Source organism: Chinchilla lanigera, unplaced genomic scaffold (genome assembly GCF_000276665.1).
Source record: "Chinchilla lanigera isolate Chin_1 unplaced genomic scaffold, ChiLan1.0 scaffold00172, whole genome shotgun sequence".
Lineage (NCBI taxonomy): Eukaryota > Metazoa > Chordata > Mammalia > Rodentia > Chinchillidae > Chinchilla > Chinchilla lanigera.
The window spans coordinates 1,320,880-1,339,201 of record NW_004955573.1 but is presented as its reverse complement, the minus strand read 5'-3'; the positions used below and the strand labels follow the sequence as shown (position 1 = coordinate 1,339,201).

At 36.5% G+C, this 18,322-nt stretch overlaps 1 protein-coding gene across 1 annotated transcript in view; it reads left to right on the top strand.

Annotated features, from left to right (window-relative positions):
- LOC102007951 (cytochrome P450 3A9-like) overlaps positions 1 to 15,927 on the top strand; it is a 31,431-nt gene extending 15,504 nt beyond the window's left edge. The window contains exons 8-14 of the mRNA XM_013509451.1: positions 4,178 to 4,305; positions 5,524 to 5,590; positions 9,047 to 9,207; positions 11,680 to 11,906; positions 13,190 to 13,192; positions 13,321 to 13,483; positions 15,844 to 15,927. Of these exons, the coding sequence (XP_013364905.1) occupies positions 4,178 to 4,305; positions 5,524 to 5,590; positions 9,047 to 9,207; positions 11,680 to 11,906; positions 13,190 to 13,192; positions 13,321 to 13,483; positions 15,844 to 15,927 (833 nt within the window). The remainder of the gene's footprint in view (positions 1 to 4,177; positions 4,306 to 5,523; positions 5,591 to 9,046; positions 9,208 to 11,679; positions 11,907 to 13,189; positions 13,193 to 13,320; positions 13,484 to 15,843) is intronic.
- Positions 15,928 to 18,322: the final 2,395 nt, after the last annotated feature.

Below are 18,322 nucleotides of genomic sequence, written 5' to 3'. Positions count from 1 at the left end.
TGTCTCCAGTCAGATCAGGCTACATACAGGAACCAGATGCAGCCCAGACGGGTATCGGTCACAGACTTTCCCAGTCTTCAACTGGCTAGGGGTTCTGGCTCTCTCCGCGGGTTTCAGCTGGGAACCATGGCAGTGTGGGTGAGCACAGACTCGAGCCCAGGTGTCTAGCTGCTCCTGGAACACTGGCTGTCGCTGCACCGGGCGCGTGGAGCTGAGGGTTTGTTCGCCCTGCCCGCAGCCAGAGAAGTTCCTGGGGCTTGGGCAGTGGGGTCCTGATGCAAGCGCTGCCCTCCAGGAGTAGCTGGGAAATACCTGGCTCTCTCCGCGGGTTTCAGCTGGGAACCGTGGTGGTGTGGGTGAGCACAGACTCGAGCCCAGGTGTCTAGCCCCTCCTGGAACACTGGCTCTCGCTGCGCAGGGCGCGTGGGGCTGAGGGTTTGTTCACCCTGCCTGGCTCTCTCCGCACGTTTCAGCTGGGAACCGTGGCGGTGTGGGTGAGCACAGACTCGAGCCCAGGTGTCTAGCCGCTCCTGGAACACTGGCTCTCGCTGCGCAGGGCGCGTGGGGCTGAGGGTTTGTTCACCCCACCCGCAGCCAGAGAAGTCCCTTGAGAATATTTTGGAGTGCTGGTTTGGGAGGTATGAATTTCTTTAAATGGTCTTTATCGTGAAAGTATCTTTTTTCTTTCATCAGTTCTGGAAAATCATTTTTGAGGATATATCATGTGGGGCTAGAAATTCTTTTCTTTAAGTGCTTGAGAAACTTTATTCCAAGGTCTTCTGGATGCTGTAATTCTAATGGGTTTTACTTTATAACTGATTTGTTGATTTTTTTTCTCATCACTTTTAAGATTTTATTCTTGTGTTGGACTCAAGATATTTTGACTATAGTGTGTCATGGGGAAATATTTTTATGACTGTGATAGTTTGGGTTTCATTATGACTCATTTATCTGTATGTTAAATTCTGTTTCCTTATTTGCAATGTTTCTGGTATTATTTTAGAAAACAGGGTTTTTATGTCATTCATGAGGTCTTCTAATATTTCCCTAATTCAACTTTATCTAGACTTCTCTTATTTGTGTCATGTAGCAGCTCTTGGATCTATTTTTCATGTTCTCTTGTTTAAAACGTATCATTCATTCATTAATTGGTCAGGGATGACAGCACTTTCTTCTAGTTCTCACACTGTTTCCCCCCCCCCCCATTGGCTACTTTTGTTGCCCACAAATTTAATAAAAGTTTTAATCTTCTGAAATTCCTATTGGAGCCTTTTTATGGACTCTGATTCTTTTTTATATTCGTCATGCATATATCACATCATTTTGTTTAACTCTTCTACCTTTTCTCTAGTGTCATTTATAGATTCACCCATTACTTTGTTTATTTGACCCAGGATCTTATATCTACTATGAATTTGCCAAATGTCTCATTGCTGTGTTTTATTATCTCCCCCGGTATCATTTTGAATAATTTGGGTGGCATTTGTTCTTTCCATTCTTCAATGCTTCAAGGGTCAGCTTTGAGGAAGTTGGGATGTTGCTGGAGACATTTTATTGGTTTGTCTTCTCATGTTTCTTTTTTTTTAATTTGTTTCTTTTTTGTGTTCAGGAATGCAGCAAGGGTGTATTGGAAAGATACACTCTTTAATGTCTAGCAGGTCTACTAACATCTACTAGCTCAATAATTTAATGTCTACTACCACTTTATTTGATGTCTACTTTTATTTGTGTCCTCTGAGCATGGGTACCTCCTGTTCTTTACCTCTGTGCCAGGATCCAATAACTTCCATTTTCCTGAGGTTGGAGTTTGCAACATATTTAGCCTAGTACCTTGGTTTTTAGGACTACATCACAGTTTTGTCAATGATTGCAAAGCAATCCAGATGTTGACATTCCCAAAAAAGTAATTAAAAGCATTGTGTATATCGCCTAGAGTATGGTAATAAAATTAGCATCAGTATAAACTCAATACTGACAAAATGTAAAGACCAAAAAGTACTTCCTTTAGCCATAGAAAATGATGCATAATAATTGCATGAAGGTGAAGACCAACTAAATGTTTATTTGCTATAGGCTTAGAGAAATTAAAATATCTAATGAATGGAAATTTGACTGTACTAGCAATAGAACACTGTACAACAGCAACAGCATAAGATTAACTAGCTGCGTAGAAATTTATAAAGCTTGATAATTATACTAATAAAGGTAGATGGTGTGGGAAATCAGAGAATGAAATATCAAAATTTTCAATATTAAAAGTTTGAGTTTTTATATATTCTAGAAATTAGTACTTTGAGGAACATCCAACAAAATCTTTCCCCACTCTGTGATTTGTCTCTTCACTCTGTTGGTGATTCCTTTTGCTGTGCCAAAGCTTTTTTAAGATGTGAGGTCCCAGTTATTGGTCCTTTGTAGTACTTCCCATTCAATCAGTGTTTTGTTTATAAAGTCTTGCCTGTACCTATGTCTTCAAAAGTTCTACCCACCCTCTCCTCCAGGAGATTTAGTGTTTCTGTATTAATATTTATAACTTCTATCCATTTTGATTTTAGTTTAGTGCACGGTGGGAGATATGGATCTAGTTTTATTCTGCAGCATGTGGCAAGCCACTTTTTCCAGTGAGATTTAATGAAAAGGCTATCTTTTTATTCAGTGAAGATATTTGGCTCCTTTGTTGAAAATAAGGTGACTGAGTGTGTTTGCAGTTGTTTCTGCATTTTTTCATTTGTTCCATTGATTCTCAAGTGTGGTTTTTGATTTTTGTCAGTACCGTGTTGTTTTTATCATAGTGGCTTTGTAGTATGATTTCAACTCAGAGACAGTGATGCCACCTGCCTTCTGGAGAATATTTAAAGAATTCATAATAATCATACTTCCCTAATTAAAAGACTCAATCTAGAAATGTGCATCTAAAATAAATATACTCTTGAAATTGTTTACCTGTTACAAGTCAAGACATCTCTTCCAGTTATTTTTGTATAAAGTGCTGCATTACACATCTTTCAAAAAAAATTCAGCTAAGTTGATTATTGCAGTTTTCTAGTAATAGAATTATTAATATAGTTGCATGTAATACATTTTAGTTTTAAAAGTATCAGAAGTAGTTGTGTTCTTCAATATGAATGCTAGTAAGTTCTTTCAGCTTTCTTTATCTCTTGTTCAATCTGTGTAACGCTTTGCCATTTTTGATTATTTTTAAAGAACTAGCTTTTAGCTTCATTGACTTTCTTAATGTTTATTATTTATTTAATTACTTTAAAGTCTAATACTCTCTTCTTTCTGCTTTTAGGTTTATGTTCCTGTTATTTTCTTAGTGACACATGATGCAGGGTTTGAATATTCCTTGGCAACTTGTACCAAAATGTTTGGTATATATTTCGCTCTGAGCACTGTTTATGCTCAGTCTATGAAGTGGGGTCTACTGTGCCTTCATTTTTACTTACTGCAATAAAATTGCTACTTGACCCTTAGAGTTCCTTTTCTTTTACATGGGTTGAATTCTTTATTTTTATAATTTCAAATTTTTATTACGTATTTTATGATGCAATATATATAGAGAAAATTTCATTTTAATCCTTTTTACTTACAATTTCTTCACCTCCCTCTCATCTCCTCCACATCCATGTTCAGATTCCCTTACCTTCCCCACATTTACTATGCTCTTTAAATTATTGGAATTCTCCTTTCACCCACTACTTATGTTGGAGGGTATACTTTGCAAATATTACTTTGAAATACTTGTGAGATCCAATATTTTATTTCTGTTCTTGAGCTGTGCCTTCCTTCAAAGGTACACAGTTGAAGAACATGTGCTGTATTGGTTCTGTTCTTATCACTTGTTGTTGAATGATATATACACTTAAATCACCAGAATATGGTCTGGTTTACCCAAATGCTTGTCACAGCTCACATTAGGACAAATTTTCAGGAAATTTAATCGAGCTTCTTTGGTCACTCTAAAGTTACAGAGAGGGCCAGCAATCTCAGTAGGATGGTGACTCTCTGTGTGATGTACCCCAGCTAAATAAGTGTCTTAGAGCATCCCAAGCAAAAGTCACAGAAGAAGTGGATTCTGATTGACACTAATGCCCTTTATTCTTCTGATTATTTCAGAAGAGTAATTAAAGCAAGTACATTTTGAATTTTCATTCAAGGCTTTTTTTCCTTTCCATTTCAGCTCTGTTTTCATTCCTTATCCCAGTGTTTGAGGTGTTCAATATATCCGTGTTTGCAAAAGAGCCTATACAATTTTTTGAAAACTTTGTAAGAAGAATAAGAGAAAATCGCCAGGACAATAACCAGAAGGTAAAATGTAGTGGTGGTAAAATAAGCATTTTGACATTTAGTAATGTTTTTAGGATGTATGATCATGATCAGTGTACTTGCTTCTGTTTCTGTTGAAAGTAAGTGCAAATGACCTGCATTTCTTGTGTGTGGTAGTGAAGAATATGAAGTTTAGGAATTCACAGAAACAGTTTAGCATTGAAAAGAAAACATAAGTGTCCTCTGACATACATTTTTTTATTTTCAAAATAAAAGAACAAAAACACGTTAACAAAGAGACATCCATTTACAAAATAGCACAAGAACAATACAAGCAATACTGAAATACAGACAAGGTGATAGGAAATTAACAATGAATATTGTATTACATATTGATATCTTCAAAGTGGTAACTCAGGAAAACAAATATAGACATGCAAGATTGATCAAATAATTAATCATTAACTGTTCCTTTCAATAAAGTGATAGTACAACTTGACATTCATATTCTTAAAATAAGCATTTAGCTCTTTGTTTCAATAAACTGTCAAAAGAAAAATATTAGTGCTTACCAATTATATGTACTGATACTACAATCCCCAGATCTTATATTGGCAAAAAATTCTTTCAAATCCAAGCCACTTATTAAACACATTGTCCAATGGAAATCCCTATTACTGCAGTTTGGTCTGTGTTAAATTTGCACCTTTCCTGGCCTGCAGTACTCAAGGTTCTCCCCTGGGTTTGGGGGTAGTAAGCTGAGAAATTCACTTGAGTCTTTATGTGGTCTGCGAGCCTGAAAATAAGAAAAGCAGAACTGCACATGTATCAGGTGTTACTGAGAATTGTATAGCATTCCAAAATGGTATGATGCTTCGGGATGGTTGTCTCTGCTTCTGAGATCAATATATAGCAAGTGATTAATCTATGGGTCCACTGGTGAAGAATTAAACGGGACTATATGAAGTTTTGAAATGTGGCATTGTTTCCAAGCAAGAGTATGTTCCAGGGGCAGCAGGCAACTTTCTGACCAGGAAGTTGTGTTCAGGAAAAAAAACAGAAGCTCAGGATCGGGGAGAATAGTTACAAAGTACTGTTGGATACAATAGCTGGTTTTCATACAAAGAAAAGATTTAGAGAGTGAGGCAACCTCAGCCAAACTTCAGGACCTGAAGAATACATATGCAAAGAAGGTAAAGTCCTGAGTTACTTTTAACTTCTGCGTTGGTCTGTCTTTCAATATTTTCTTTTATCTTCAAGCACCGAGTGGATATTCTTCAGTTGATGATCAATTCTCAGAATTTCCAAGAAACGGAGTCCTATAAAGGTAACTAACAATATTTTGTGGTCTATGGAAAAGGAAGCTGAGAGGAAGCAAAAGCCTGTCCTGGAATTATGTAGGAAAGACTACAGGCAGAGCAGCATTGCTCTCAATGGACCAAAAACGCACATATGAATATTACCTATGAGAGCAGACCTACTTTGTAGTAAGCACAGGGTTAAGTATATTCGAACATTAAAGGGCAACTATAAGCTCTCATTTCATGGGTGGAATTCATGAAGGTCTTGGTTCACCTACATCTGAACAAGTGCTGATTCTCAACCTTACCCACATTCAGTAAATCAGAATGGCTCCCTTGAAATTTGCATTTAGACACCCAATCAGAGGCACACGGTTTAGAAGGTCGTTATGCTCAATAGGAGTATTTGGTGAGATAGTTCTCCTGGACAGGCTAGCATAAAGATTTATTTTTGTTTTTGTTCCAAATGAGAGGGTTCTTGGAGAAATCTTTACGATTGTGGAAATATTCCCTTCTTCATACTTTGTTTGACACACTGGTATTTTCATTCACAAATGGTTTTTGTCTAAGAACATTATAGTGAAAATTGTGAAAAATGATTACTTCTAAGTTCCATCATTTCTTCTATGTTCACATAACAATACTCAATGTAAGGGGACTCTTCAATTCTTCCCCTTATATTTAAGTATATTTACTCACTTATTTGTATCAGTGTGATCTGACATACTCCGAAAGACTCACTTTTTCTCATGTTTTTGTTGTTTAGATTTACGAAGACTTTTTTTCTAAAAGTCCTTTTAAGTAGTCTACTGGGTACTCTGGGCATGTTAACCAATTTTTTCTTTTTTTATGTTAAAGAGAAAAAACAATGAAATAACAATCAAGACAAAAACAAAATAAAACAAAAACAGTAAAAATGATACAGGATTTTAAAACAAGATGGTAGGAATTAACAATCATTGTTATATTACATATTATCATCTTTAATGAAGTTGCTCAGATTACCAGATGCAAGATTGATCAAACAATTAAAAACAATAACAAATAATTAGAAAATTAGAAATGATAGAGTTTCATTAAACAAGATGATAGGAATTTAACAATTGCCATTATATTGCATATGGTTGTCTTCAAACTAGTTGTTCTGATTACCAGATATAAGCATGCAAAATTGGTAAGAAAACTTAGGTCAATTTTTAAAAGCAGTGTTCATTTCTTAAGGCTATTACTGAGAAAGTGTACAACTTTCTCATATACTTTCAAAACTATTTACACATTCACTCTGCTGTTTCCACATCCCCTGCCTGACTGGCACATGTGTTAGAGGCAGTTAGCCTTTAGTGTGATACTATCACCACTGCCCATAGTTTACATTAGGGTTCTTTCTCAGTCTTGTATGTTCTATACATTTGACAAATGTATAATGACACATATCCCCCTAAATTATTGTAGCAACCAGAAAATTGTGTGTTTGTTTTTAGCGTCATTTTCTGCATAATATCTTGCTGGCTGTTGGCAGATATTCCAGGTTTCCTTTCTATTATCCCAGAGAGTGCTGGTATCAGCCATTTTCCTAAGGATATCTACTAGCTTGTAGCAAGAAATGGAAGTTAGAATCCAAAATATTGAGCAGTGTAGTGATATCTACTGGAATTTTGGTTTGCTTTTACATTCTAGGTGGAAAAAGCTAAAAAAGTAAAAAATATTTGCAAAGAACTGAGTATTTTTATGACTCACCATATACAGTGATATAAGATGCCCCTCTCATACATTTTCTCTCTTTCTCTCCCATCCTCACATTGAATAATTCTGATGAATCACTTATTTCTTTGGTATAATTACAATAATTCTATCATAGTCAATTTCAAGCTACCAGTAGTGTGAAGATGCTAACAAAAGTCCCAAATTCTTAGCAATGAGTTCTAAAGCAGAGGTAATCTGACCATAGCACAGAATTCTGTGTATATAAATATGTGTGTCTGATTCTATCCATCGTTCTTTGCAACAATCACTCTCTGTCTCTCTCTGTCTCCCTCTGTTTCTGTCTCTGTCTCTGAGTCTGTCTCTGTGTCTGTCTCTGTGCTTGTTTGTTTTTCTCTCTCTCTCTGTCTGCCCTTGTGGTTTATCAAAACCACTGGTGAAGGAAATATTCTTTTCATCATATTCAAAATAATTGCTAAATAATTCTACTATTGGCCTTTTGCTGGTGTCATTGAAGTAATGAACTCTAATATATAATTTTAATGTATTTCAATTTCAATTTAATTAACCATGTGGCTGTACACAACCACAGTGCACAGCAGTACTAAGAATTTTGAGTGAACAATTCACTTTCAATTCAGGAACACAGGTTTGTGCCACCTGGGAGGACCTATTTGATTTGTTGGGTTTTTCTACAGTAGCAGCAAAGAAGGCATCATTGGAAATCAGAACTGGGCAAACCCTTCAAAGATGTATTTTATATTGTCTTTACTTTTTCAAACTATGAATGGGGAGGCCAACATATTTCTTTCAGGGTTCCAGGCATAAAAAGGGACTAAACAATCAGACTATTTCATGATGGTAGTGATCTATGTCATGACAAAATCAAAATGGGGGCCAACATCTTATCGTAAGGGGGTTGAGTGGTATGAAATTAGAGAGATAGTGGAGGTAATTTAAATAAATGTTGCTAATGTCACACAGTGGTTGCCATTTTCATACATGTCATGCCCAAATCCTTTTATCCACACTTTCTTCTTCCTACTATTTTAATGCCATTCATTACACTGGGGTCAATCATTACTGCATTGTACACTAATCTATTGTTAAGGTGGTTGCCTGTAGTACTACATTAAATCCTGTCTCATCAAGACTGTAGCTCAAAACAACACATTTTAAAAGGTCCATTTTTTATTTTCCTATTTCTAGGATGGGATTTTAGCTTTGGCAAGTCTAATGAGCTTGCAGATGTTTCTGGCCATAGATTACACTTTGAGATGCAGGAATTTCTTCGTAGCCTAATATTGTTCTCTTGAGGTCTCTCACACATGATTAAGATCTTTTAATTCTACATGCAGTGAAGTCTTAATTGGACAAACACTTGAGAATTTTCCAGCCATATTTGACAAAATTTTTACTTTTTTCTTGTTGAAAAATCCCATATTTTATTCAAGGCTAATTATGATAATCCAAGGTATATTGTAATAGTAAGTGTGTTAGACTGAAACACCATGTCTTGAAATTACCCAGCTGTGTGGTGAACCCAATGGCATAATGGGAAACAGATGGCAAGGAGTAGAATCAAACTGGAACAGGTGGATTAAAATCATTTTGTCTTTTTTCTGGTTTGTAAGACACACCTCGGAGTGAAATCCATTCACTGTGTGACTCTAAATTCCTTTTCCAAGTTTCTCCCTAGGGTCTTGGTAGCTTCATATAGACTTCTTGCCATCTAAACTAGGAAGATCTACTTTACCTGAAAGTCTTTCCTCTTCTTTCAGCTCTTTCTGATGGAGAGATTGCAGCCCATTCAATTGTTTTTATTTTTGCTGATTATGAGACCACTAGCAGTGCTCTTTCCTTCATTATGTGTGAATTGGCCACTCACCTGGATGTGCAGAAGAAACTGCAGCAGGAGATTGATGCAGCCTTGCCCAATAAGGTGAGTAGCTGATAATTTGAAAGGGAGGGAAAACATGAAAACTTAAGTAGAAGCCCTGCTCAACATTGCCTAGGTGAAATTTTCACAGAAAAATGTGGACATTGATTTTTTTTTTACCAGCATCATTTATGATAAATCGAAAGAGACAAACAAAGGGAAAAACATAGGAGATGTATGTTACTCACTGAAATATAAGTTCTCATAAACCACTGCTCCTGTTGGTGTATACATTATCTACAGTAACAATGGTGTTAACTAAATACATTAAAACCTTGGTTTGTAAAAATAGTTCATTGTGGAAACATGCTTGTGATCCAAGAACTTGAATATCGTAGTGAATTTCTCCATAAGAAATAAAATTCACATGATTCTTTCTACAACTCAAAAATATTTATATGAAGTAATTACAATACTAAGACATAATCCATAATAAAAATATAAAGAACCATAATGAATTAACTTGTGCTTCCCTTTGAAAACCTTCATAGCTGGTATGAGGGAGCCAAGAATGACAAGGATTATTGTATATGCTGATTTTCACTATCTTTAAAAGAATTGCTCCTACCTATTGGCTCAATAGAATTTTTTCTCTTGCTCCTTTAACAAGGAAGCTAACTGATACTTCCTTTGACTCCTTTTGAATATTTTGTAGAATTATTAGATTGCATTGCCATTAAACAAAATCATCACTTACACTACTACTATTCATGTGTCATTTTTCTACACAATTTTCACAGTTCCTAACATTTTACACATCTCACTAATATAATTTTAAGTGAGGGATTCCTCCCTGTTTTTCTCCTCCTCCCTTGCACACAAGATCTTCTCTATAACCTATTGCTGTTGCCAGATGATCACCCACAATTCTACATCTGTGTGTGTGTGTGTTTGTGATCGTGTGACATTTGGCATCACATACTACTTGTATTGCAAGACGTGGCTAATTTATCAAGTTAACACTTAGTAGAAATATTTGCTTGTCTTGGTGAACACTCACAGAACAAGTTACTCATGATGTAAAGTTTTACTGTACATCCAAGAAAAGTTCGTATCACGTGATCATGACCATCTATCACTCAGGTTCTGGATAAATAGCTCTGCTGATATTGTTTTATGTGCTATATCGTGACTGTTGGTTGAATGCAACTCGCTTTGGCTCAGCTAAGCATACTAACACAGATTTGTCTACATATCCTCCCACCTCAGTCCTGGAGCTATAAATGAAGGATCCAAGGAATAACTGAAGACATGTGGCTCCTGAGCCAAATTACTATCTTCTAATTATAGCTTCTCCAGTGTCACATGAAGTGATAACCACACTATCCCATGTTGTTCTCTGATGCCTCCTCAAACTACTAGGCTATGTGATGTTACCTGTGATGAGACATTCTTTTGCCCACTTAGCAATGAGATGGACATGAAGAGTCTTCTTCAGAGCTCAGAGTGAAGACCTGAGGCACCAACATCAATTATAGTCCAGCAACAGAGAACGAGACTTCTCTGTTAAGACGTTATATCCTCTCCATAAAACTCTCGCTGGACTGGGGCTGGGGATTTAGCTCAGTGGCAAAAGCGCCTGCCTGGCAAGCACAAGGTCGTGATTTCGGTTCCCGGTACCGGAGAAAAACCAAAAAAAACAAAAAAAAAAAAAAACAAAAAAAAAACCACAAAACTCTCGCTGGACTGAAATTCTTGCTGTAATCCCAAAAAATGCACCCTTCCTTTGTCACTATAACATAAAGAGATCAGTTTATCCAAAATTATTTCTATAGAGCGTGAATTTAAGAAGTATTTCAGCACAAATTTCAGATATGTACTCAGAGGATTACCGAAGTGGGACTTGATAAATTAATAGGGAATCTGGCCTTTCCTGTTCTGTATTTCAGTGGTTTCCTCATGTAGACTCTGTCTTGAATGGTGCTAATGACTTTGGCATATTTAAATTGTGAAGAATTGTATTAGTCTGTCATGTTTGTTCATATGAGAAAGAAAAGCATATGTAGTAATACTACATTTCAGGCAAAGGATAAGTGATTTTCCTAAAGAGTTTTAATAATCATAGCTATTCCAAATAGAGGAGGAGGAGGAGGAGGAGGAGGAGGAGGAAGTAGAAGAAGAAGAACAACAACAGCAGCAGCAGCAGCAACAGCAAGAACAAGAACAAGAAGAACAAGAACAAAAGCAGGAACAGGAACAAGATAAGAACAAGGAGAACAGGAACAAGAATAAAAACAGGAACAGGAACAAGAACAAGAACGGAAGAGGAACAAGAAGAGCAAGAGGAAGAGGAGGAAGAAGTAGAAGAAGGGGAAGACAAGGAAGAGGGAAAAGTAGAAGGAGAAGGAGAGGGAGAGGGAGAAGGAGGAAGAGAAGGAGAAAGAAGAGAAAGAGGAAGAATAAGGAGAAGGAGAAAAAGAAGGGAGAATGTAAACTAAAAATGTCAATTTCCCAAATTTACTTTTTTATTCCTAGGCACTCCCTACCTATGATGTTCTGGGAGAGATGGAATACCTGGACATGGTGGTGAATGAAACTCTCAGGTTATACCCAATTGTTAGCAGAACTCAGAGAGTCTGTAAAAAAGATGTTGAAGTTAATGGAGTGTTCATTTCTAAAGGAACAGTTGTGATGGTGCCAATATTTGTTCTTCACCATGATCCCAAATACTGGCAAAACAGTGAGGATTTTCGCCCTGAAAGGTACAAGATTCCTAGAAAGTACACCTACTTTAAGCCAAGCTGGCCAGAGCATGCTATGATGTCTCTTCCTAGAAGTGACATGTGATGATTCCAATGATTTACAAATAAGGAAATGTGTCTTTTTGATTTTAAAATTTAGCAAATTTATAAAGTGATATCTATGTGAAAACTGCTAAGACTTAAGGAAAAAAAATACACATCCACACTTCTCAAACCTTAAAATACAATTCTTACCTAAGATAAAGTATGTTAATATGGACATATTTGTGCACATAATTGTAATAAGTTGGAAGATATCACATTTTACATGTGTTTTCAACTGATGCTTACTTTACATACAGTAAACTATAAACTCCACTCTTTTAAGATTTGTGATATGTATATATCTTTCCTGTGTTGAATCTGTGCAGCTTTCATAGCTTAATAGGAAAAGGTCTTATTTCATGTTTATAGGCTATTATGATTTTTATATTTCTGGTGATGTTCATTTCAGGTCTCTGAGTTTATCACCAAATTCAAGAAGTGATTCTACCTTCCATTTGATAAAACATTGATTTCTGGTCCCTCTAGTGTGAGGATAAATGTTCAGCATGAGGGCCCGAGTAATCCTCCTCCATCCTGGTTCAACCACCTTCCCTAAGGACTGAGGAAAGAACAGGTCTGCCTGGGCCTGTCTCTGGCTGCGCTCCTCGTTAGGCTGCCTCACATTCTTTGTAGGTGGTGACTCCTCCAAAGCCAAGGCATCTGCCCTGTGCATTTGTGAGGGACTCTTCCTTGGAGGTGTCTTGCAAAGTCAGCATTTGGGTTCAGTTTACATTCTGGGAGTGGGTGATGTTTTCTCATATTTGTGATAGAAAGGAAAATAGAAATGAGGCTTTTACTGTGCTTGATGCTGTGTCAGGAAGCCTTGGACCTAGGATTACAATGCATTTTCTACTGTCAGGAACTTGTATTATTGCCAATGGTTTCCAAAGTGCTAACATTAAGACCACACATATTACTTGTGGGAGAGGTAAATTGTGCAGCTCAGCCCTCCATTTCACTGATATGAAGAGTGTTTTCTGCAGCCTCAGCACTTCTGACTGCCCTAATTTCAAGAAAATGAAATGCTTATAGAATATAATGGAAGTAGGCGCTGGGGATATAGCTCAGCAGTACAGCACCTGCCTAGCAAGTGCAAGGTCATGAGTTCTATTCCTGGTACAAACAAACAAACAAAAAAAGAATATAATGGAAGTGGAAAATTCCTTTAAATTATAATTCTCACAGTGAAATAAATACAGCAGGTTTTTAGTAACTAGACCACAGAACTACTGTGTACATCCCTGTTCTGGAGGTCTGTGTGAGAGCCCCAAACATGAAGCTCTGTGGTTTTTATGTCTCATTCCCTTGTTTTCATTTATTGTGGCAACAGGTTCAGTAAGAAGAACAAGGAAAACCTTGAGTCTTATGTATACATGCCCTTTGGGGCTGGACCCAGAAACTGCATTGGCATGAGGTTTGCACTTCTGAACATAAAACTTGCTATCACCAAAGTCCTGCAGAATTTCTCCTTACAACCATGTAAAGAAACAGAGGTGAGAATTAACTTTTTTGCAGAAATAGTCTTTTAAATAGGCTTTTTTAGTTTTTAAAGAGAATGAAAATAATTTTTAAAAACTCTTAGAAATGATACAGTATTTCAATAAACAAGATGATAGGGATTCAACAGTGGTTATTATATTGGGGGAAAGGAGAAAAGAAAGAAAGAAAGAAGGTTTTTTTCAAAAACATAGATGTCAAAAAACCACAAGTGTCTATACAGAAAATATATATTCCCGTATTTTGTTCAGTATGCAAGAAAGATCTACTTGGACTCCAGTGTGAGCTTTGAGATATTTCCATTCTGGAGGTGAAAATCATCATGCATAAAGCACAACAATAATAATCATATAGGCTCTATGTTGACTGGCATAGTGTGCTTATGTGTGCTCTTTAAAACTGAGCAAATTTTAAAATTTAGTTCATGCCAGGTGGAGATTGGCTATGCTGTCCAGAATCATGAGGTGCAATAATCACCTCATCATGATGTGTGAGTGGTGCTGTCTACTAACAGAACCTACAGAAGCTTCCTTGTAACAAGAGTTCTTAGCCATGGGGTGTACACTGGAATCACTGACAACACATGGACATCTTACTGACGACTTTTTAAAAAATGTCACCTAGGTCCTCTCAGACATTTAGAAATATTTCAACAAGAGAATGGATTTAAAATCTCTCCATTTGTTCTCATGTTGTACCCAGCTTGAGACTGACTGGTTTAAAACATTCTTGCTTGATATAAAAACCACACAGTGAACTCCTGACTATTGGACCTCACATTTCAGGGACTCTGCTACAGGCAAACTGGATGCTTTTTATGATAGCAAAAAAAGTGCATATTTATTCTCTTTTATTATTTTTGTTATTACATTTCCAGGTTTATCCAATCCATGACCTCCTCCATGCAGCCTTCTCCACCTTTTCCAGGACCTTTTACTCTTCCTTTCAGTTTTTATTTACTGTAGGCTGCTAGCATTACTCAACATGCTTTACGCTCCACTATCCAATCTGATTATCTTCTCTGTCATTAAGGATGTCACCATTCCTTTGTATGACATCTCCTGTTATTCCTTCCATATGTATCCAGTTTTACCTTTAAAAAGGAAGGCTCTGTCAATCACTATGTAAATGCTTAAATTTTTAAGTGAGTTGCGGTTATTTGAATTTATTAGTCAAAATTTTCAGCTATTTTATTTATAAATATTAACAAAGGACATTTATGTACCTCTGTTTATCTGTGTGTGTGTGTGTGTGTGTGTGTGTGTGTGTGTCTTTCTGTTTGTGTATGTAGGTTTTTGTTTCCTGTCTCTGGAGAAAATACATGCATGCCTATTGAAATTTTACAATAAAATTGTACATTTAGAGAAGTATTTGAAATATCTCCTTTGGAGAACTAAAATACAAGTTGTCTTTGACTCATATGAAGTAGTGGTTAGTTAAGATAATTTCTAATACTCCTGAATTTATGTCGCACTTCTCTCTCAGTGGGCTTTCTGCAACACATGGCAGGCACATAAAGAAAGTTATCATTCTTGAAAGTTATCTATCATACCACAAAGTGGTGTCTTTCTCGTACTTATTTTACCCTTCTCTGTGTATGAAGCATAGTTTTACTCTCTAGAAAGACCATGTTTGGCACACTTGGAATGGGTAGATCCTCCCTGGTAAACTCCCAATTACCTGGAGTTTGCGTAACACTATACTTATTCCTCCATGTAATATGATCAGAAGAGCATTTGGTTGCATGCTTACCCTTGATAAACTAATGATTGAGAGAGAATTGGGAGAAAAGTTTAGACAGATCATTGTAGGACTCAAAAGCTTCCCACTGCACTTCTCTTAGAAGCCAAGGGACAGATGTAAGACTTCAAAGTCATAATTCTCACTAAAATACTGTCTCCAAAATTAAATAAATGAATTCAATTGCGATGGCTGCCAAGAATATTTAGAGGAGTCCTAGGTCGTTGAAATGTATAATGTCAATTCAGGATTATCTTTCCAGTTTCAAAGACCAACACATTAACTTTTATGTCTTTAAGAATGTTTTACCTGATGTATAAGTAGCTGTCTTAAATTTAAAACTTTAAAATTTGCAGCAAGAAAAATAAAGACTAGGTAAATAATTTTGTCTTATGCCCAGTAGAGAATGGATGTTGATTTAGTACTGAGTGAATATTTTGATGAAAGCTTTCACTATCCCATTTTGACTCAGTTTAGAGACTAAGTGATTCAAGACATATGATTCTTAAATACTTTTTTTACTTTAAGCATTACTGTTGTTAGTGCATTCATTCTTTTCTTTTCTGGTTTTTGGAGTTACTGGTTGTTTCTCAATTCACTTCTTCACCTGTCACAGATCCCATTAAAATTGAGCAGAAAAAATCTTCTGCAACCAGAAAAACCCATTGTTCTGAAGGTTGTGTCAAGAAATGGAATCTGAAGAGGAGTCTCACTTTCCATCAGGACTTTGGCAATGTTCCTGAAGGATGCTGTGTTCTAAAATACCAATTAAATTTCTTTTGAGAAAGGAAAAAATCAGCAAATTCTTATCTTAATCCGCATCCTCGGAATGATTAGAAATTTAGTACATTCATGGAGCTTGCAAGGTGTCACATATTATCAGTTTTATAATGTAAAGAAAATATATCAATGTCACTTACTCAGATTCATTTTCTTTGATACTCCTAGGATTGTCTTCAACACCGGTTAGCTCAGTTTTCTAAAGTGTTGATTGAAACAAATATTTCTGAATTTTATCTTAAAATTTTAAATATAATGGAATAATGATGCTAATAGTCAAATTTATATAAAAAATTTTATAATACAATCACTGATTATGTGCGCCTGTTGTAGATTCCATTTAGATTACTTGGAAATATGGGATTTAATTATATTTGTAATCATTGCTTGCAAAGTATATTCAGAGTTTAATTACTTTGTTTAAAAATACATTTTTGTGAAACTCAGAGAGACACTTATGATATTGTTATTAGTTTTGATCTATTATCATTTTTCCTGATGCTCCTGGATGTCCAGAAAAATATTTTCATTACCTCTCTGTGTTCTTTCAGAACCCAATGCCTCAATGCAATTAAAATGAGTTATTGGTTAATTCATTTGGAGACAAGTCTAAATCAGGTTTATCTAGTATCAGAAGCTACAGAGTTTTCTTCTTTTTCTGTTTTGGCTCCTACCCTGCCTTTCCTAATTAATTCAGTACTAAAATCATTATATGTGGGACAGCAGGCTGTCCACACACTTGGGTAGGGGAGGGAGTCATGGTTGCTCCAACTCAGACTAAATTAGACAGAGAAGGTGACTGTAAGGGACAGCTTGAGATGGTTGTGGGAGGCTAAGCAATGTGGGGAAAAGTGCAAACCCTGGGGTGTCTGGCTACCAATAGCTATTCCCTAGAGTATAAATAACCCATGTGAGGTGAGGAATGCATGACTGAGATGACATGGGTGAAATGTGGCTGTGTAAAGGAAAACTGATCCAAAATTAAATATACCAAGGATAGGAGAATCCTGTTTTCTCACTGATTGGCAAAGGGAGTCACTGATTCAGAAAGTGAGACCACAACAATGAGCCTTGTATAGCTCAGATTAGGATGGATTGTTTTAGTATACACTCATGCTTTTCCAGATAGATACATGGTACCTAGATGTGAGTGTATGTGTCTGTGTAGGTAAGAAAACATATTCCTTACATCTCTCTAGCACAAGATTATACATGTGACATTCCAGATGTTATGAAGGCACTTAGTTCCCAGATCTTGCTGTATGAGTACCTTTTCCCAGTATAACAAGCAGATACAATCAAATTTATAGCTAATGTTTTTGTAAAATTCTACAATAAGTGCTCTCAGGACACTATGAAAACAATTGATACCAGGGCCCAGACTAAGAAATTCCATGATGAGTCTTCAATACCTTGTCATAGCAGAAATCAAGAAAATGATCAAAAAATGAGGATGTATTGAGGTAAAATTGAAGCGAGGCAGAAAAACCCCTCCATTCACCTAATAAGTTACATAGGGTTGACATTAAATGATTATATTAAAAGTTTATCACCCATACAATTAAGTAATACATGATCACAAGTACATAGTACTTAAAAATAGATTGGAAACTTGATAAATTTGTTTCCATACTTTTAATGGCTTGACTTGTGGTAGCCCCAGGATATTCTGTGACTGATGCTTTTGGATTACTGAGACTTCCATTTTGCCTTTGTGGGATCATACACTCTGGCAGAAGACAGTTGCCATGATGGGAGAACACTCAATGAGTCACATGGCAATAAATCATGACCCTTTACAATTACCTGTCCTGACTTATCAGGCACATAAGTGAGCTATACTTGAAGTGGATTGTTATTATTATCATTATTTTTTTATTTTAAAGAGAGTAGTAAATGAAAAACAAACAAAAAATAGAACATTAGCAGTATACAATATCACAAACAAACAAATGAAAGCAAGAACACTGAGTCTCTGTCCTCCATGTGCCTGGTGCAGACATCAGATCCTCTCTCAGAAGGCCCACAAACTGGTAACACCGGGGTTGACATTTGGACCCTCTTTGACATGCCCCTCTACCACCTGAGGTATAAGAGCAGGCGGTCCATGAACAGCTAGGGCCACAGTTCACATCTGGGATTTACTTGTGCACTGACCCCCTGGAGGTCACAGACACAGGTGGTCCATGTTCACCACCAATGCAGTGCACATCTGGCTCCTGTACACGCCATGAGCTGCCTGGAGACACAGAATCAGGTGATTCACAAACTGTTCACCCTGCAATACGTGTCTGGGTCCTGCCTGCACCCTGAAC